Source organism: Microcaecilia unicolor, chromosome 2, assembly GCF_901765095.1.
Source record: "Microcaecilia unicolor chromosome 2, aMicUni1.1, whole genome shotgun sequence".
NCBI lineage: Eukaryota > Metazoa > Chordata > Amphibia > Gymnophiona > Siphonopidae > Microcaecilia > Microcaecilia unicolor.
Window position 1 is genome coordinate 343,866,836 of NC_044032.1, and position 22,279 is coordinate 343,889,114.

At 45.4% G+C, this 22,279-nt stretch overlaps 1 protein-coding gene across 1 annotated transcript in view; it reads right to left on the bottom strand.

Annotated features, from left to right (window-relative positions):
* LOC115463697 (zinc finger protein 184-like) overlaps positions 1–22,279 on the bottom strand; it is a 93,908-nt gene that overhangs the window by 59,010 nt on the left and 12,619 nt on the right. The window contains exon 2 of the mRNA XM_030194417.1: positions 4,878–5,004. Within this exon, the coding sequence (XP_030050277.1) occupies positions 4,878–5,004 (127 nt within the window). The remainder of the gene's footprint in view (positions 1–4,877; positions 5,005–22,279) is intronic.

The following is a 22,279-nucleotide window of genomic DNA, read 5'->3' on the forward strand; positions in this document are numbered from 1 at the left end:
AGTCACCTCTCCCCTCTCCAGTCGGTTCAAAACTCTGCTGCCCGTCTCATCTTCCGCCAGGGTCGCTTTACTCATACTACCCCTCTCCTCAAGACCCTTCACTGGCTCCCTATCCGTTTTCGCATCCTGTTCAAACTTCTTCTACTAACCTATAAATGTATTCACTCTGCTGCTCCCCAGTATCTCTCCACACTCGTCCTTCCCTACACCCCTTCCCGTGCACTCCGCTCCATGGATAAATCCTTCTTATCTGTTCCCTTCTCCACTACTGCCAACTCCAGACTTCGCGCCTTCTGTCTCGCTGCACCCTACGCCTGGAATAAACTTCCTGAGCCCCTACGTCTTGCCCCATCCTTGGCCACCTTTAAATCTAGACTGAAAACCCACCTCTTTAACATTGCTTTTGACTCGTAACCACTTGTAACCACTCGCCTCCACCTACCCTCCTCTCTTCCTTCCCGTTCACATTAATTGATTTGATTACTTTATTTATTTTTTGTCTATTAGATTGTAAGCTCTTTGAGCAGGGACTGTCTTTCTTCTATGTTTGTACAGCGCTGCGTATGCCTTGTAGCGCTATAGAAATGCTAAATAGTAGTAGTAGTAGTAGTAGTAGTCTCTGACCTGGATCATTCGGTCCAGCAGTGGATGGTGGATGTTCCTTGCCAGGGGGGATAACCTTTTTGGTGAGAAAGTAGAGAATGTAGTTGGCCAGATCAAGAAGCATAATGATGCTATGGATTCTCTCTCCCGCCGGGCGTCTTCTGCTGCTACCTCCTCATCTAGGAGGTTTTTTTGGGGTAAGAGGACTGCTCCCTATTCCTATGCTAGGTGTAGGTACACTCCTGCTTCTCTGCAGCCTGCCCAGGCTCAGCCCCAGCGAGCGCCTAAGGCCCCTGGTGCTCCCCAGCAAAAGCAAGGGATGGGCTTTTGACTGGCTCCAGTTCAGTATAGCCTCAGTAAAAGTGTCCGTACCGGACGACTTGCCGGTAGGGAGGAGGTTGATTTTTTTCACCAAAGGTGGCCTCTCATAACCTCTGACCGGTGGGTTCTTCAAATAGTCCGGTTAGGATACACCCTCAATCTGGAATCCAAACCTCCAAATTGCCCACCGGGAGCTCATTCTTACAGCTCCAAGCACAAGCAGGTACTTGCAGAGGAACTCTCCGCCCTTCAAAAGGCCAATGCGGTCGAACCCGTTCCACCAGAGGAAGAAGGGCTGGGATTCTATTCCAGGTACTTCCTTGTGCAAAAGAAAACAGGGGGGGATGCGTCCCATCCTAGACCTAAGGGCCCTGAACAAATTTCTAGTCCGAGAAAAATTCAGGATGGTTTCCCTGGGCACCCTTCTTCCCATGATTCAAGAGAACGATTGGCTATGCTCTCTGGACTTAAAGGATGCTTACACACGCATCTCGATACTTCCAGCTCACAGGAGGTATCTTCGATTTCGGCTAGGAACACAGCACTTTCAGTACGGTGTACTGCCCTTTGGTCTGGTGTCTGCACCCAGAGTGTTCACAAAGTGCCTGGCGGTAGTCACAGCATCGCTACGCAGACTGGGAGTGCATGTGTTCCCTTATCTCGACGATTGGCTGGTAAAGAGCACCTCGGAGGTGCTCTACAGTCCATGTGAATGACTATTCAAGTGCTAGAGTTATTGGGGCTCATGATAAATTATTCCAAGTCCCATCTCACCCCAGTTCAAAAATTGGAATTCATTGGAGCTCTGTTGAACACAAAGACAGCTCGTGCTTATCTTCCTCAGGCAAGGGCAGACAACCTCCTGTCCCTAGTGTCCATAGTGCGAGCGTCTCAACAGATCATGGCTCGGCAGATGTTGAGACGCCACAGTTCATGTAACTCCCATGGCACGTCTATACATGAGACCAGCTCAATGGACCCTAGCTTCCCAGTGGTGTCAAGCTGCGGGGGATCTAGAGGATGTGATACAACTGTCCACTGACTTTCGGAATTCCCTTCAGTGGTGGACGATTCGATCTAATTTGACCTTGGGACATCCATTCCAAATTCCTCAGCCACAAGAAGTGCTGATGACGGATGCATCCCTCCTGAGGTGGGGGTGGGGCTCATGTAGATGGGTTTCACACTCAAGGAGCTTGGTCCTTTCAGGAAAAAGGTCTTCAGATCAACCTCCTGGAATTGCGAGCGATCTAGAACACTCTAAAGGCTTTCAGAGATCGGCTGTCCAACCAAATCATTTTGAATCAGACAATCAGGTTGCCATGTATTACACCAACAAGAAGGGGGGCACCGGATCTCGCCCTCTGTGTCAGGAAGCCGTCCAGATGTGGCTTTGGGCACGCCGTCACGGCATGTTTCTCCAAGCCACTTATCTGGCAGGCGTAAACAACAGTCTGGCTGACAGATTGAGCAGGATAATGCAGCCTCACGAGTGGTCACTGAACATAGGCATAGTCCGCAAGATCTTCCAAGCGTGGATTTTTTTGCCACTCAGATCAATCACAAGCTCCCTCAGTTCTGTTCCAGGCTTCAGGCCCACGACAGACTAGCGTCAGATGCCTTTCTCCTGCATTGGGGGACAGGTCTTCTGTATGCGTATCCTCCCGTACCCCTACTATGGAAGACTTTGCTGAAACTCAAGCAAGACTGCAGAACCATGATCCTGAATGCACCCTTCTGGCCGCGTCAGATTTGGTTCCCTCTTCTTCTGGAGTTGTCCTCCGAGGAACCGTGGAGATTCAAATGTTTTCCGACCCTCATCACCCAGAACGAGGAGTCGCTTCTACATCCCAACCTCCAGTCTCTGGCTCTCACAGCCTGGATGTTGAGAGCTTAGAAATTGCCTCTTTAGGTCTTTCAGAGGGTGTCTCCCGAGTCTTGCTTGCTTCCAGGAAAGATTCCACGAAGAGGTGTTACTCTTTTAAATGGAGGAGGTTTGCCATCTATGTGACAGCAAGGCCCTAGACCCTCGCTCTTGTCCCACACAGACCCTGCTGGAATACCTTCTACACTTATCAGAGTCTGGCCTCAAAACCAACTCAGTAAGGGTTCATCTTAGTGCGATTAGTGCCTATCATCACCATGTAGAGGGTAAGCCTATCTCTGGACAGCCTTTTTAGTTGTTCGCTTCATGAGAGGTTTGTTTTTGTCAAAGCCCCCTGTCAAACCTCCACCAGTGTCATGGGATCTCAACGTCATTTTCACCCAGCTGATGAAAGCTCCTTTTGAGCCACTGAATTCCTGCCATCTGAAGTACTTGACCTGAAAGGTCACTTTCTTGGTGGCTGTTACTTCAGCTCGTAGGGTCAGTGAGCTTCAGGCCCTGGTAGTGCATGCACCTTATATCAAGTTTCATTACAACAGAGTCGTCCTCCGCACATACCCTAGGTTTCTGCCAAAGGTGGTGTCGGAGTTCTATCTGAATCAGTCTATTGTCTTGCCAACATTCTTTCCCCATCCTCATACCCGCCCTGGTGAAAGCAGTTTGCACACCTTGGACTACAAGAGAGCATTGGCCTTTTTTTGTGGAGCGGATGAAGCCCTTCAGACAGTCCGCCCAGTTGTTTGTCTCTTTCGATCCCAACAGGATGGGAGTCGCCTTCGGAAAATGCACAATCTCCAATTGGCTAGCAGATTGCATTTCCTTTACTTATGCCCAAGCTGGGCTGACTCTTGAGGGCCATGTTACGGCTCATAATGTTAGAGCCATGGCTGCGTCAGTGGCTCATTTGAAGTCAGCTTCCATTGAAGAAATTTGCAAGGCTGCAACGTGGTCATCAGTCCACACATTCACATCTCACTACTGCCTTGAGCAGGATACCCGACGCGACAGTCGGTTTGGGCAGTCAGTGCTGCAGAATCTGTTCGGGGTTTAGAATCCAACTCCACCCCTCTAGACCCATTTTTGTTATGTTCCAGGCTGCACTCTCAGTTAGTTGTTCATGGTTTCAGGTCAATCTATGTTATGTCCTCGCCATTGCGAGGCCCAGTTGACCACTGTTCATTGTTTTGAGTGAGCCTGGTTGCTAGGGATACCCCACATGTGAGAACATGCAGCCTGCTTGTCCTCGGAGAAAGCGAAGATACTTACCTGTAGCAGGTATTCTCTGAGGACAGCAGGCTGATTGTTCTCACAATCCCGCCCACCTCCCCTTTGGAGTTGTTTCTTATTTATATGCGTTTTGATTTAACTGAGGAGGCACGCTTGCGACGGGCGTGAAATTGGTGCGCGCTGCATGCATGCCAGAAGAGACTGGCAAAGCTTTGTTTTTATTTTGCTTGCAAAATGCCGATTCCTGGGCCAATGCAGACGTCGACCCACACGTGAGAACAATCAGCCTGCTGTCTTCGGAGAATACCTGCTACAGGTAAGTATCTTCGCTATATTCAGCCACTTCCTAAACGCTGATTTCTGCCAGCGTTGGGCCATACCTTTGCACTGGCATCGAATATATAAGTCAGCGGCAGCCAATATTCAGTGCCATATCCATATACTGAACTAGGCAAAACTAAGACTGACTTTTCTGTGGTTGAGTTTGCCCAGTTAGGTATGCAGGGACTGGCAATGAATATCGCCAGTACGAACGTATCGTCTAGCTCTGCCATGAATCAGTCCCCAGGCTGTCCTGGCACTGCCCAGATTGTGCCTGGGTGGTTAGAGCTGATCTTCTGTGGCACTACTTGGTTAACTGCTGCTGGAAATTTGTGGCTAGCCAGCACAGCATGGTTTAAGCAGATAGGAGGTTCTCCTACCCACCTGAACCATCATTGAATATCTATCCTTAAATTTTATGCACCCATTTGACCTGTATCTGAGATTTTTCCTGCACAAGTAAGATATTATCAACCATCTTACAAGTGTCTATGGGCGGTAGGCGATAGATCATATTTACCCTGTGATATCAGGAAGTTGTGAATCTCCTTGATAACCTTCTTGTACAGCTCCTTCTGCCATTCTCCCAGAACGTCCCACTCCACTTCCCAGAAATAAGCAGCAACATCACTGAATGTGATTAATGCCTGGAACAGCAAAGAGGACACCTTCAGCCTCTCTCCCTTCAAGCTTCACTGTAATGTGTGTGTAATATACATTGCTATTTGGCTTCTGTCACCGAGATGCTTTTCAGTATATTATAGCATTAGAGAGCTCAGTATTTTGTACATATGTTTTTTTTGGTCTCCAGAAAAACAATGGAAACCTCAGGTGTTGGCTGATTTGAGCAGGAGGCAAGAGAAAACATCAACACATTCAGGGAATGAGATGCTAAGGTATCAGCCTATGTGGTCCAGTGGAAACATAGCAGCTTTAGCAGCAGAACAGGTGTTAGGGATAAAGGCTGACATCTTGGTGTCAGAAGACAGGAGACATTTATTAAAGCAGCCAGTTTCACGGCATGAGCCACACACCAGAAGTTAATGTTTAATAAGGGCCAGTTGTGGCAGCGGACCTAGGGAAGGGGAAAAAGAGAAGACTTAAGCAAGGTTAGAGCCATCTGTTCCTCCTGCTGCCAGGGTGGGGTTAAAGTAGATAAGACTCTACACCACTATTGACTCCACCACTGCTGCAGCTGTGCCAAGTCAGAACCCTGTCAAATTCAGGCCTGGAGGTTAGATTGTAGTAGATACTGGGCTAGATGGACCACTGGTCTGACCTATGACTATTCTTTTGTTCTTATGTCAGGCAGAGATACTCAGAGGAAGCCAGGAAGGGCTGGTGAGTGATGATTTCCAAGGTGGACAGTGAGAAGAATACAAACAGAGATTTAGGCAGGAGAAATAATATGGGAAGAGAAATGTGGAGGAGCATCGGGGAAAGGGGAGTGGAGGAGAATGGGATGATCTTTCTTGCACAGGGATAGTAATCATTGTGCATTTAAGAGTTACCAGTAGCCCAGTGTATCAAATTAAAGCTAGCTGTTTTGATTTTCAGACTTCTCTGTGTTGACAGAGATTCTTTAGGAGTGTGCTTTAATCAGCTAGCAGGCCTCAGCTGGTAGTGCCTTAGTGTCTTTAATCACAGAGGTGTGGTCGAGTCGAGTCTACACAAGGTTGGTTTTTGTAGCAGGTCCTCTTCTTTGGAATTCAATGTGGAACTATCCCTCCTACTTACAAAGCCGCGCTAGCAGCTGCCGATGCGGTAATGCCAACACAGGGAGGTACATGACCTTTAGGAAGCAATTACAGGTCTTTGGATTGGTGGTATCTTGAAGGCCAGGTCTATATAAGTACATAAGTAATGTAATGCCATACTGGGAAAAGACCAAGGGTCCATCGAGCCCAGCATCCTGTCCATGACAGCGGCCAATCCAGTATACTTTGTATACTGCATAGCATACTATACGTTGGGATATGTCTATAAATATTAATAAATGAAATAAAATGAAATGAATGCAATACTGCAGTGGTTCCTCAACTTATCCTGGGGGCTCCCCAGCCAGCAATTTCAGGATATCCACAATTACATTAAATTAGTTTCTAAGAAGCAAACCCTAAATAAATTACAAATTACAACAGTCAAAAGGATCATTATATTCATCTGATATCCCTAGCACCTTAAAAAGTTTTAATTAAACAACTCTATAATACTAAGATGCAGTCAGTAGTCCAGCAGCGAGAGGGGTGCCATCCAGTCTTTTGCATTGAGTGTCACATGTATGATTATCTCCCAGTTGGTGAGATGTCATATGTGTGTGCTCAATGCAAAGAGCTCCTAGCTCTCAGAGAACGAGTCCATTCTCTTGAGGCTAGAGTAGCAGACTTGGAGGAGCTGAGGGAGACAGAGAGGTACATAAAGGAGGCCTACAAGGATGTTGTAGAGAAGTCTCACCTCCAATCTGACAACCCCTGTGCTGCCTTGGAGGAGGGAGGCCTTCTAAAAGGACAGCATCACCCTGGTGAGGCTGGAAGTAATCCTGTAGACAAGACCAGCACACCAGAGAATGCAATATCCTCTCGCACCGAGGATGTCTCCAGGAGCTAGTGCCCAGGTGGGAAGGGTTAGGATGGCTGTTGTAGTTGGTAATTCAATTATTAGGCATGTAGATAGCTGGGTGGCTGGTGGACGTGAGGATCGCCTGGTCACTTGCCTGCCTGATGCGAAGGGGCACACCTCACGCGTCACCTAGATAGGATTTTAGATAGTGCTGGGGAGGAGCCGGCTGTCTTGGTACATGTGGATGGGTACCAATGACATAGGAACATGTGGGAGAGATGTTCTGGAAGCCAAATTTAGGCTCTTTGGTAGAAAGTTCAAATCCAGAACCTCTAGGGTAGCATTTTCTGAAGTGCTACCCGTTCCACGCGCAGGGCCCAAGAGACAGGCAGAGCTCTGAAGTCTCAATGCATGGATGAGATGATGGTGCAGGGAGAAAAGTTTTAGATTTGTTAGGAACTGGGCAACATTCTGGGGAAGGGGGAGCCTATTCCGAAAGGATGGGCTCAATCTTAACTAGGGCGGGACCAGGCTGCTGGCATTGGCATTTAAAAAGGAGATAGAGCAGCTTTTAAACTAGAGACTGGGGGAAGGCCGACAGTCGCTCAAAAGCGCATGGTTTGGAATAAGGTATCTTTTAAAGATATCACCAAAACAGGGAAGATAGGGTATCCTGAAAGTGAGGCTGCAAAAGAGACCACAGTAGATTAGGTGTCCTTAAATAAAAATAAAAATCAGACAAAAGATTGTAAATTAATACTGTCAAGTGCTAAGCATGATGTAAATAGGAAGAACAAACATAGTTTGAAATGTCTATATGTGAATGCCAGAAGCCTAAGAAATAAGATGGGAGAGTTAGAATATATTGAACTAACTGAAAAATTAGATATAATAGGCATCTCTGAGACCTGGTGGAAGGAGGATAACCTGGGTACAAACTATATTGTAGTGATAGGGTGGATCGAATTGGTGGAGGGATAGCATTGTATGTTAAGGAGGGCCTTGAATCAAACAGATTAAACAAAACACAACTTGGAATCCTTATGGATTGAAATTCCATGTGTAAAGGGGAAAAAGATAGGAGTGTACTACCATCCGCCTGGCCAGGATGAACAGACAGATGTAGAAATGTTATCAGAAATTAGGGAGGCTAACAAACTGGGCAACACGATAATAATGGGTGATTTCAATTACCTCAATACTGACTGGGTAAATGTAACATTGGGGCATGCTAGGGAGGTAAAATTCCTTGACGAAATCAAGGACTGCTTAATGGAGCAGCTGGTACAGGAGCCTACAAGAGAAGGGAAAATTATAGACCTAGTCGTTAGTGGAGCGTGTGATCTGGTGCAGGAGGTAATGGTGATGGGGCCGCTTGATAACAGTGATCATATGATCAGATTTGATATTAGCTTTGGAGTAAGTATACACAGGAAATCCAATACGTTAGAGTTTAACTTTCAAAAAGGAGACTATGATAAAATGAGAAGAGCGGTGAAAAAAAAAAACTTAGAGGAGCATCTGCGAGGGTCAAAAATTTACACCAGGTGTGGATGCTGTTCAAAAATACCATCCTGGAAGCTCAGGCCAAATATATTCCGCGTATTAAAAAAGGAGGGAGGAAGATCAAACGACAGCCAGCATGGTTAAAAAGTGAGGTGAAGGACAAAGTGAAAACATTTTGGAAAAGGCTTCATGATTACTTTGGGAGGCTAGAGCAGCCCAGGGCTCCCCAAAGAAAAGAAAGGCGTTTATTTCTATCTGGAACAAATATCTGCAAAGTATTTCCCATAAAGCGAGAAGCACGGTGTTAAATAAATTGTCCGTACTGTAAGAGGAAAGAAGGGGGGAGTCTCAGTAATCTTTGATTGGGTGAGGTTCGTGGGGGAATGTATAGATAAGGATCCACACAGAAAGTATTATAAATTGCCAAATGGGACGGCAGATAACATCCCACACTCTGGAAGTTAAGTTCTGTGGAGGGGCAGAGTAAGATAGACCATGAAGTAAGGAGAGGAGTCTATAAGAGTAGAGGGGGAGGGAGGTGGGAGGAAGGGGTGGAATAGCATTGGATAGTGCAATATTCTTAGCATATAAGAGAGACTTGTGGATTATCAGTTAGGAGTGTAATTTTATGGAACAATATGTCAAGAGGAATCACCAACAAACACGACTGGAATATAGGTAGGGTTATAGAACATAGAATAATACATGAGTCATAATTATTGGAAATTAATGTTTGAGTTTATTGTTTATCATTGCACACATGATCTTTAACTGTACAAGGATTGGGTTCAAAGGCATTTAAGAGGAAGGGAAGGAAGGGAAAGGGGAGAAGAGATTAATAAAAACTTTGATGATAGAAGCCTAAGGATACTATGTACAAGGTGAAACTGTTTGTTATAACGTATATATTGAATCATATGGAAGTGTTTACCATGTGGAATCATCAATAAAAATTGTTGAAACATAAAAAAGTGAGGTGAAGGAAGCTATTAGAGCTACAAGAAAATCCTTCAGAAAATGGAAGAAGGAACCGACTGAAAATAATAAGAAACAGCATAAGGAATGTCAAGTCAAATGCAAAGCACTGATAAGGAAAGAAAAAAGAGGGACTTGGAAAAAAAAGATTGCGTTGGAGGCAAAAACACATAGTAAAATTTTTTTTAGGTATATTAAAAGTAAGAAGCAGGCAAAAGAATTGGTTGGACTGCTAGATGACCGAAGAATAAAAGGGGCAATCAGGGAAGACAAAGCCGTAGCAGAGAGGTTAAATGAATTCTTTGTCTCGGTCTTCACCAAGGAAGATTTGGGAGAGATACCGATGCCAGAAACGGTATTCAAAGCTGACGAGTCAGAGAAACTGAATGAAATCTCTATAAACCTAGAGGACATAATGGGGCAATTTGACAAATTGAAGAGTAGCAAATCTCCTGGACTGGATGGTATTCATCCCAGAGTACTGACAGAATTGAAAAATGAACTGGCGGAACTATTGCTAGTAATATGTAATTTATCTTTAAAATCGAATGTGGTACCGGAAGATTGGAGGGTAGCCCACGTAATGCCAATATTTTAAAAAGATTCCAGAGGGGATCCAGAAAATTATAGACCGGTGAGCTTGACGTCGGTGCTGGGCAAAATGGTAAAAACTGTTATAAAGAACAAAATTACAGAGCATATTCAAAAACATGGATTAATGAGACAGAGCCAGTGTGCTGTGGCGGCTAAGAAAGCAAATAGAATGTTTGGTATTATTAGGAAAGGAATGGAAAATAAAAGTGAGGACGTTATAATGCCTTTGTATCGCTCCATGGTGCGACTGCACTTCGAATATTGTATTCAATTCTGGTTGCCGCATTTCAAAAAAAGATATAGTGGAATTAGAAAAGGTACAGAGAAGGGTGACAATAACGATAAAGGTGAAGAGACGACTTCCCTATGAGGAAAGGTTGAAGCGTCTAGTTCTCTTCAGCTTGGAGAAAAGACTGCTGAGGGGAGATATGATAGAAGTCTATAAAATAATGAGTGGAGTGGAACGGGTAAACGTGAATCATTTGCTTACTCTTTCCAAAAATACTAGGACTAGGGGGCATGCGATGAAGTTACAAAGTAGTACATTTAATATGAATCTGAGAAAGTTTTTCTTCACTCAACGTGTAATTAAACTCTGGAATTTGTTGCCAGAGTATGTGGTAAAGGCGGTAGGCTTAGCGGGGTTTAAAAAAGGTCTGGATGGCTTCCTAAAGTAAAAGTCCACAGACCATTATTAAATTGATTTGGGGAAAATCCACTGCTTATTTCTGGGATAAGTAGAATAAAATGTATTGAACTTTTTTGGAATTTTGCCAGGTATTTGTGACCTGGATTGGCCACTGTTGGAAACAGGAGGCTGGGCTTGATGGACCTTTGGTCTGTCCCAGTGTGGCAATACTTATGTACTTATGTAATATTCATGAGAGAGATTTGCATGCACTGCCTCCACTGTATGCAAATCTCTCTTATGAATATTCACTGTGGATATCCTGAAAACATGACTGGCTGGGGAGCCCCAAGGACAGGTTTGGGAACCACTGCAATAAGGTGTTCTGCAACTTGTTGATCTGTGCTGTCTATAGGGTTCTGATGTTGGTGGTCTATTTTTGTTTCTCTTGTCCATGTCCTTTCTATCCTATCTGCTAATGGAGTTCTTCTATTACTCCTTATTAGTATTGCACACCACTTTGATTTGCCTGGCTTTATAAGGTTGTATATTAAGTGATGATTAAAAAACATACTTTACATGCTTACATTAAGTGGAGCAAAATATAAGTGGTGTGTAGGGAGGAGGGGGCCTCTATGCCCTTCCCACGCTCTGTCAATGACTTTGATGGCTGGAGAAGATACAGAGAGAACTGTCTAGAGCTGAGGAGGACTTGTATTGAGGAGAACCTTTCTAAGCTAAGAAAAGGGATGTGGGGATTATGTTTTATAGATAGGTAGGAGGGATTGAGGGGAGAGCATTCTGTGGATTGAAAAGAGTGAACTTGGGATGGGAACGGAGAGGAAGGCAAAGGAGGATGAAGGTAAGACAGCAAGGACAAAGGATATGGGTGAACGGATTTAGAAAAAAGGAGAGAGGAAAGGTGCTGGCCAGGGAAAAGAGGAGACAGTACATTGCACTGGTGTCGCGTTCTCGAGGGCCTTTGCATTCTGTCAGGTCCTCGGGGCAGAACCGGGAATCGTGAGCCCTTGGACCCCTGCTGAGGAGCAGCAGAGGCAGGCAAGACCACCCTGGAACTGGACATATGGAAGGACAGGACTGGAACTCTGGATTGGAAGTAGGCAACTGGAACCGGCAGAACAGGAACCGCTTCATCTGCACTTAGCCACCGTTCCGCTGGAGTTGAGCTCCAGCATGCGGGTGGCCGGCAGGGCTTGCAGGACAAGGCCGGAACTGGAGATCCAGAGGACCCACCCTGGGTCTAGGAAACACGAGGAAGCAATACTAAATACTAGACTGCACTGAGCACTGCACGCAGCTGCTAAGCCAGAAACACAAGACAGACTATGAAGACAAGACGTACAAGAGCTTAGAAGGAGCAAGGACTAGGGCAACATGCAAGCTAGGCAGAAGGGGGTTCAGGGAATACCCACAGGGTAAACCCACTAGCTAGGTAGAGGCAGGATACAGGATAATCACCCTGGAAATACACACTAGCTGGACAGAGATAGGATTCAGGATATACAGGCAGGGTTCAGGATATACACTCAGGATATACGTTAGCTAGGCAGAGCAGGAAACCGGATAACACTAGCTAGACAGAGATAGGATTCAGGATATACACTCAGGATATACAAGCAGGGTTCAGGATATACACTCAGGATATATGCTAGCTAGGCAGAGCGGGAAACCGGATAACACTAGCTGTTTTCACTGAAGAAAATCCTGGAGAAGGACCGCGAGGGACTGGCAAAAGTACACCTGAGAATGGAGTGGATACAGCACCGTTCACGGAAGAGAGTGTGTATCAACAACTTGGAAAGCTAAAGGTGGACAAAGCCATGGGACCGGACGGGATCCACCCCAGAATATTGAGGGAGCACAGAGAGGTTCTGGCGGGTCCTCTTAAAGATTTGTTTAATAAATCCTTGGAGACGGGAGAGGTTCCGAGGGACTGGAGAACGGCGGAGGTGGTCCTTCTTCACAAAAGTGGTGATAGGGAAGAAGCTGGAAACTACAGGCCGGTAAGCCTCACTTCGGTTATTGGAAAAGTAATGGAAGCGATGCTGAAGGAAAGGATAGTGAATTTCCTGGAAGCCAATAAGTTGCAAGATCCGAGACAACATGGTTTTACCAGAGGGAAATCGTGCCAAACGAATCTCATTGAATTCTTTGATTGGGTAACTGGAGAATTGAATCATCGACATGCTATAGACGTAATCTACTTAGATTTTAGCAAAGCTTTTGACACGGTTCCCCACAGGAGGCTCTTAAATAAACTAGATGGGCTGAAGATAGGTCCCGAAGTGGTGAACTGGATTAGGAACTGGTTGACGGACAGACGACAGAGGGTGGTGGTAAATGGAGTTCGCTCGGAGGAGGGAAAGGTGAGTAGTGGAGTGCCTCAGGGATCGGTGCTGGGGCCGATTCTGTTCAATATATTTGTGAGTGACATTGCCGAAGGGTTAGAAAGTAAAGTTTGCCTATTTGCGGATGATACTAAGATTTGCAACAGAGTGGACACCCGGGAGGGAGTGGAAAGCATGAAAAGGGATCTGAGGAAGCTAGAAGAATGGTCTAAGGTTTGGCAATTAAAATTCAATGCGAAGAAATGCAAAGTGAGGCATTTAGGGAGTAGAAACCCACGAGAGACTTATGTGTTAGGTGGTGAGAGTCTGATAGGTACTGAGGGGGAGAGGGATCTTGGGGTGATAGTATCCGAGGATCTGAAGGTGACGAAACAGTGTGACAAGGCAGTGGCCGTAGCGAGAAGGTTGCTAGGCTGTATAGAGAGAGGTGTGATCAGCAGAAGAAAGGAAGTGTTGATGCCTCTGTACAAGTCATTGGTGAGGCCCCACCTGGAGTATTGTGTTCAGTTTTGGAGGCCGTACCTTGCGAAGGATGTTAAAAAAATGGAAGCGGTGCAAAGAAAAGCTACGAGAATGGTATGGGATTTGCGTTCCAAGACGTATGAGCAGAGACTTGCTGACCTGAACATGTATACCCTGGAGGAAAAGAGGAACAGGGGTGATATGATACAGACGTTCAAATACTTGAAAGGTATTAATCCGCAAACGAATCTTTTCCGGAGATGGGAAGGCGGTAGAATGAGAGGACATGAAATGAGATTGAAGGGGGGCAGACTCAAAAAAGATGTCAGGAAGTATTTTTTCACGGAGATGGTGGTGGATGCTTGGAATGCCCTCCCGCGGGAGGTGGTGGAGATGAAAACGGTAACGGAATTCAAACATGCGTGGGATATGCATAAAGGAATCCTATGCAGTAAGAAGGGATCCTCAGAAGCTTAGCCGAAATTGGGAGGCGGAGCAGGTGGGGGAAGAGAGGTTGGTGGTTGGGAGGCGAGGATAGTAGAGGGCAGACTTATACGGTCTGTGCCAGAGCCGGTGATGGGAGGTGGGACTGGTGGTTGGGAGGCGGGAAATACTGCTGGGCAGACTTGTACGGTCTGTGCCCTGAAAAAGGCAGGTACAAATCAAGGTAAGGTATACACATATGAGTTTATCTTGTTGGGCAGACTGGATGGACCATGCAGGTCTTTTTCTGCCGTCATCTACTATGCTACTATGTTACTAGGCAGAAACAGGATTCAGGATATACACTCAGGAAATATGCTAGCTAGGCAGAGCGGGAAACCAGATAACACTAGCTAAGTAGAAACAGGCTTAAGGGTTGACACACAAGCTGGGCAAAGCAGGGCTCAGGGTAAACATAGAAGCTGGGCAAAGCAGGGCTCAGGGTTAACATAAAGGCTGGGCAAAGCAGGGCTCAGGGTAAGAGAGAAAACCAGGAATAACAGGCCAAGGGTCTTGGGCTGAAGCTACAGCAGCTCCACACACAGCCAGAGAAATAAACCCCGGCTGTAGCTGAGTAGCTCCGAACCCAGGCTGAGAACAAAGACTGAGGCTACAAACACTGAGGAAAGCACTAGAAAGACTAGCAGTCCCCAGACACACAAACAGAGAGGCAGAGCCCACCCGGAAGGACTAGCAGTCCACAAGTACAGAAAGCAGATGGGTAGGAACCCAGAGACAGGCTTAGTAGCAGCGCAACAGAACTCTCACTAACCAACTGACCTTTAGGCATGACACCATGCAAAGGCCTTGAATGCAAGCACAGCACTTCCTTATGAAGGCTCTCACTGATGAGTCACCACCAGCAGGACAGAAGCAGGAAGTACACTGACCCCAAAGAGAGGCTTGACATATATAGGAAGTGAGCCCACAGAAAAGACACGCAGGAGCCATCTTGGAAGCTGGCACAGAGCCGGTGGCAGCCATCTTAGATGCTGGCTCCCTAGAGAGGCAGAGCCCACACAGGTGAGGTCTAGTGGAGTAATCAGCACATAAAGCCAGAGCCAACACTAACACAAAGACAGACAGAAGCCAGCAGAGCTGCTGACCCCCAGAAAGAAGGTAAGGCTGAGGGTGGTCACGGCCACAGACGTGACAACTGGACAGAAATGAGAGGAGAGAGGACTAGCATAGGTGGTCAGTGACTCAGCTGTTTGGGAAGACTAAAGTGGGTGGGGCTAAGATGGAGTATAGGGTGGGGCTAGGCAGAACAGAGCAAATTAAAATCCTTGGGGTAGGGGCAATAACTATGTCTGCAGGAAAGGGACTGGGGAGCCTTTTAACACAAGGAAGGAATTCTTCACTGTGTGGCTCTGTGTCCCCCCACCCTCATACCTCTGTTTCTGATGGTAATATGCAAACTGAATACATTCAAGGAATTATAGACCAAAAATCAAAATAATGCACCAAAGCAATACAATATACTAAACAGAACAATATTTGCAGTATTCTGGAAATATATGCAGATACTTTAACACTTGGCTCTCCTAGCATAGGAGCCAACTTTTCAAAATGATTGGGGGTGCTGAAAATTAATTTTTTTTATTTTTTTACAAGTGGTGCATTCCCCCCTCTCCCCCTCTCTTTCCCCTTCCCCCCTCTTCCCCCATCCCCCACTCCCCCTCCAACTTCAGAATTACCGCCAGGCGCCTGCGCTACCCCAGCAGTAGTGATGATTTGGCATGCAGTACCCACGCGTTAGCTCTACTGCTGTTTAGTAAAAGGGCCCCCCTTAAGTGCTGTCTCATAAAATTGCACACAAAAGTACCCTTTAAAGCACCACTTAAATGTGCAAGATGTGCATAACTACACACACCCATTTTTATAATTGCCCTGAATGTGTCTGGGACAGTTTTTTTCTTCCCATTAGTTTTTAGCTCTGGAGCAAGCTTCTTTTCAAATTCACTTTTTTGATTGCCTTAGCAATGCTTTTTCTATTTTTTTTTGGTTTTCATTTGGGTCCACTTTCTACTGTTTGAAAAATATTCTTTTTGGCTATAATAGACTCTCTTTCACTTCATCTATTATCCATCACAGCAACCATTTGGCCTTCCTTCAGCCTTTTTTCAATGCACTGGTATTTTGGGCCTGGGCTTCCAAGATGATATTTTTAAACAATATTCTATGTAAGCCGCATTGAACCTGCTAATAAGTGGGAAAACGCGGGGTATAAGTGTTACAAATAAATAAATAAATAAATATTGAAAACTGGTATAAACTCCTAACCTTTTGCAGCTGTTCCTTTTTAGGTGGTTTTATTTTTGTTCTATTTCCTTCAGTTGTTAAGTCAAATTTGATCACATAATGACCACTTTTGTACCTCGTCCTCTCTGGCTCGCTCTCAAAGCACACCACACAGCTGCCTTTGCGCTCCCGAGCTCTCCCTCCGCTGCCTGCAGCATCCCGCGAGTCCCGCCTATGCGGGACAGGAAACTGCTGCACACTGTGCAGGGCGGGCCATGGCAGGAAGCATGCAGGGACTGGAGCGGGAGCCTGCCCGGGACTCGAGAGGGACAGGAGGACCGAGGACATGATGCACTCACGCGCGGTGCCACCTGCCCACCCCACCACTGCCTAAGTTCGGGCTTCTTCGGGGACCGGAAGCTCCTCTGTGCTCTGCCTCTCTGTTGCAGCATGATGCCGGAAACTGAACAGAGCAGAGCCAGAGGGAAAGCTTCCGACGGTGACAGCGAAGGCAGTGTCTGCACACGGAGACAGAGTCAGTCCGGAACATTGAAGGAGCCAGGTAGGAGGCGGAGCGAGCGGGCGGACGGACAGCACAGCGGTGCAGCAGGGCAAGGAGTCGGGACGGACGGTGCAGGGAGGGAGCGGTCACGTGCCACTGCCAAATTATTGGGGTTGCTTGAGCACCCACAGCACCCACGGAGTCGGCGCCTATGAGCCTTAGTACCGCAGTCCACCATCTTCCAGTAGGCCATGTGGTGTTCAGCAGCACTGTAACAGAAATCCTGTGGTTACAGGAAACCACAAAATGTCGTCTATTCATTTTTGTAGTAGGTTGTCAAATGGCCACCAGGTTTCAGATCTGCTGGCCTTTAGTTTATTGTTGAGTTACCAAACATGTTTGGAATACATCTGTATTAATTGTACCTAATGCTTAGAGGAGCAGTCTGAGAATTAGGGAAGCCAAGGTTGAAATCCCACTGCCACTCCTTGAGATCTTGGACAAGTAAGACTGTAAGCCCTCTGAAAGTAACTCACAATGAGCTACAACTGAAAAAAGCACAAGCTAAATCCGAAAACAAAATCCAGTACTAGATATAGTTGTGAAGTACTTAAAAAAAACCCTACAAACGTCACTCAGAACCTATAAAACAATTCTACCATACCATAACAACACTAACTTCCAAGAGTCACATAACAAGGGCCAATCTAGGAAAAACACAGTGGGCATGAGAACATCAATTCGTCTATTGGAAAACTAAATAAGCCTGATTTGCATGGACTGACCTTACACAGATATTCAATACTAACAGAGAGCCCCGTCTCCTTCACACATGCAGAACACAGACTCTCACCAAGTACAAAATACAAACTAAAAATAAGAATATGTACACAAAAATTAAATTGAACCCCCAAAAAGCCTGACTTTGCATATAATGCAACAACCATGGAAAAAGAAGTAGTGACACATGCCCTCTTCTGCTGTGCAAAATAGCAGGTGTAAATGTCAAAAACTGGCATATTCCAAACAATACATTATAAATTAACAAATAAAACACACATGGAAAATAAGGTGTTTATAACTGAACTAACAATACAATTTTGACTAGCTTTTGAAGGCCAAGACCTCTTTTCATAGGTCAGGACAGCAGTATGTTGTCTCAACATGAGGAAGGAGGCTTTACATATTAACATAGTAAACGATGGCAGATAGGGTTTATCTTGTCTGCCCAACAAGATAAACTCATTTTACATGGTATGTGATACTTTATATGTATACCCGAGTTTGATTTGTCCTTGCCTTTCTCAGGGAACAGACCGTAGAAATCTGCCCAGTACAGTTCTTGTACTAAGTTCTGAAGCTAACATCGAAGCCCCTTAAAATGTACACTCAAGTCCATCCCTATCGATTCAGTCACTATCAGGGCGTAGACAGTAGAAGTCTTCCCAGCTCCCATTTTGTTTCCAATTACTGGCGTTGCCACCTAATCTCCGCTAAGATTTCACGGAACCATTCCTTCTAAACAGGATTCCTTTGTGTTTATCCCATGAATGTTTGAATTCCATTACCGTTTTCATCTCCACCACCTCCCGCGGGAGGGCATTCCACATATCCACCACCCTCTCCGTGAAAAAATACTTCCTGACATTAGTCCTGAGTCTGCCCCCTTCAACCTCAATTCATGTCCTCTAGTTCTAGCGCCTTCCCGTTTCTACAAAATGTTTGTTTCTGAATTAACACCTTTCAAATATTTGAACGTCTGTATCATATCACCCGTTTCTCTTTTCCTCCAGGGTATATGTGTTCAGGTCTCCTTGTACGTCTTACTATGTAAACCCCATACCATTTTCATTGCTTTTCTTTGAACCATTTCAAGTGTTTTACATCCTTAGCATGATATGGCCTCCAAAACTGAACACAATTCTCCATGTGGGGCCTCACCAATGACTTAATTTAAACCCATCTCTATGCAGCAGGAGCGTAACCAGACCTCAGTGGGAGGAGGGTCCAGAGCCCGAGGTGGGGGGGCACATTTTAGCCCGCCTCCCCCAGCCACCGCCCCTCCCCCACCACTTTCGACCCCCTCCCGTCGCCAACCCTCCCCCACCGCTGCCGCCAGGTACCTTTGCTGGCAGGGGGCCCCAACCCCCGCCAGCTGGTCTTCTTCGGCGCTGGTCTCCAGCGTGTTCGCTGATCTGTTTCTGTCAGTCCAGACGTCCTGCATGCACATCCTATACGGGGCTACATACAGGACGTGCATGCAGGACATCAGGAGTCAGGACTGACAGAAACAGATCAGTGAACACGCTGGAGACCGGTGCTGAAGAAGACTTTGGCTGGCGTGGGTTAGGGACCTCTGCCAACAAAGGTACCTGGCGGTGGCAGTGGGAGGGGGGAGGGGGGGTTGAAAGTGGCGGGGGAGGGTCGGCGGCGGGAGGGTCGAAAGTAGAGGGAGCCAGGGCTAAATCTGTGGGGGCCCATGCCCCCACCTAGCTACGCCCCTGCTATGTAGCCTAGCATCCTTCTGGCCACGCCCATCACCTTGTCGCATTGTTTCTCCGAGGACAGCAGACTGATTATTCTCACAGTTACAGTGGGGTTGGCGATCCGTGCCGGCCCGGGAACCGGCATTCCAAATAGCAAAAACGTTTGCTGGAGCCTTCTAGCTCGCTGCACGTCTGATTGCACATGCGCTGACTGCCTTCCCACCTGCTGCGCTTCTCAGTTACTTTTTCACACGTGAGAAGCAGCAGCTAATTTTCCTGGCTCCACTTCGTCGACTGGGAGAGTCTCAGTGCCTTTTTTCGCGGTTTTTTTTTTCACTTTATTTCTCTTTATTTTGTTGTTAAAAAAAAAGAACCCTCTCCTTATAGTTATTGGACCTGTGTACAAGTTTTCTTTTATTTTAGTCACGGGCAGGCCTGCTCGGCCGGGATTTTTGCCCTTTTTTGGTGCACTTTTTTCAGCACCATCGAGCTTTTTGATTTGGCTAGGGCAGTCTTCCCTTCCATGTCATCGAAGACTCCCAGTGGCTTCAAACATTGTTTTCGGTGCAACTGGACCATCTCAGGTACTGATACCCATTCGTGGCCCAACTGGTTGTGCCCTTTGTCTTCATATGAAGAAAAGGACTCAACTGGCTCAAGGAGCCCAAAGAGAAAAACATTTTGGGGCTCAGTCTGAATCACATCTCAATCTAACTTCTATTCCCGTGCTTGGAACAACAACTGACTGTTTAATGAAGGCATATCTACTATATACACATCTGTGACAACACATATGTCCCCCCTATTTTGTGTCAAATTGATCTAAATTCCTAAATACTAATAACATCTCACCCATATTACGGGTTCTAGGATATGCAAAACAGGGGATACTACCAAATTGGGGATGCAACCAATAGACCAATGTTTACAAATAATTTGTTTTATTATGATGAGAATACGGTAATATACACTTACTTCATAGTGCGCTCCTCCTTACATGACTGCTGGTCCCTACAAAACAACATCTTTATTTGGATAACCTCTCTGTCTAAACCTGTCAAACATTTGATGAGCTTGATTTTTGAAGAACTCCTGAGTACTACATAAATGCCTGAACCTCAAATATTGTCCCACCAGAATACCATCCTTCAACCTTTTAGGATGAAAACTTCTATAATGAAGGATGGTATTTCTATCTGTGGGCTTCCTGAAAACTGATGTTCGAAAAAGACCTTCCCAGTACTGGACATGAATATCTAAAAAAAATCAATTATCATGTCCCCCAATATGCAAAGCAAATGTAATGTTAGCAAGTTAAGATATTGTAAAAATCTTTGCAAACTTCAGTGATTTCCTGGGCGGCGTCTGTGACTCAGCCCTAAGGGAGTTTCAATCCGGCATGCAGCCACTGGAGGTGTAGAACAAATTTGATGGTGGTTCCTCCTGAGGAAGATTTGTGAAATGCGGTCCTTGCATTGAGAAGCCGGCATAACATGAAAAAGATATGGTGGACTGTTGAGTTAGTCACCGAGCACACAGCACCTGTATTGTGATGCATACTGACTGGAGGTGGCGTATTTGAACAGCCAACGGAGGTTTAACGGACATACAGAGTTTGTCCATGAAGAACAGTCATCCAGCGTTTATGTGGAAACATTTTCACTGCGTCCATGCGGAAGGCGTGGCGTTTGTAGGAAAAGGACCATTTAGCTGGCAGGACTGAGTTTTGATTATTTGAGTATGATATAATGTATAAGCATGACAAAACATATGCACAATACGAAACAGTATAAGTATGCAGTTTAAAATGTAAAATCAACTGTTTTGTATTTAAATAAAATACAGGTGTGCAAGGTGAGCGGAGGAGTGAATGTGTGAGGTTTTAATAGTAGGCAGCAGTGCTAGTGAGGTTAGCGGGCATTGCAATACAATAAAATGTTTTTGTGATAAAGAAAAAATACTGGAGTCTTTGTGTAGTCAAACTTCTTACATCCTCTGACCATATATATAAAAAAATCATCTATGAAACATTTCCATAGACATGGTCAGCAAATTCAGACTAATACACAAAAGATTTTTCAAAATCTGCCATATATAAACATGCAACTGTGGGAGCTACAGTAGCTCCCACAGCTACCCCCTTTATCTGTAAATAAAATGTATCACCAAACTGGAAAATAATTTTTAATCTAGCAATCTGATTTAAGAAAACTATTTTATCCATGGAAATCCCCAATTGCTGAACATACCTGTCTATAATACTTAAAGCTCTCTGTTGAGGGACATAGGTGTAGAGAGTACTGACATTTAATGTTACCAAAATAATAGAATCTTGTCCAACAAACTGGAATGACTCCAAAACTTGCAACAATGTGAAGAGTTACGTATGAAAGAATCCATGCATGATACAAAGGGTTAGAGACGGTGAACCAAATACTGAGCCAAAGGTTCAAATGAAGATTTTTTTCCCCAAAACTATGGGTCTCACTGGGGTCCTCTGTAAAGATTTATGGATTTTGAGGATAAAATAAATACAGGAGTACCACAAGATATTGCTTATACAAATGCTTAAATTCCAGCAAGGTAATCACCCCTTTATGATTGGCTTGAACAAGTAACCCACGAACCTTCCGCTAATAACACTCTTTAGGGTCTACATCTATCTAATAGATTATAAAAAGAATGATCTAGCAACTGCCACCTTCCTCAATATACTTGACCTTATCTTGGACCACAAACCTCCCACCCTGCTCTACAGATAACTATAGAAGTGTCCTGTTGTAGATCCTTCAAAGCTGTCCATTGAATTTGAGATAAATTGTTAAATGGATATTGAAGATGTTCTTCCATTTCTACAACATCTCTCAAAACCAGCTACTGAAAAGTATCAATCACTGGATCAACAGGACCCGGTGGCAACAACACAGAAGGTAATTGATGTAGCAACATAAAAATTCTGCTCACCACCACCGGACTTTTCAACATTTATCTTCTTCATTTCCAAAATACAAACATAGCTTCAATGTCCGAAAAAAATGTACTGTATGTACATACTGAGGGGCATAATCGAACGCGAACGCCCATCTCCATGGGCGTCTATGTCTGAAAACGGGTATG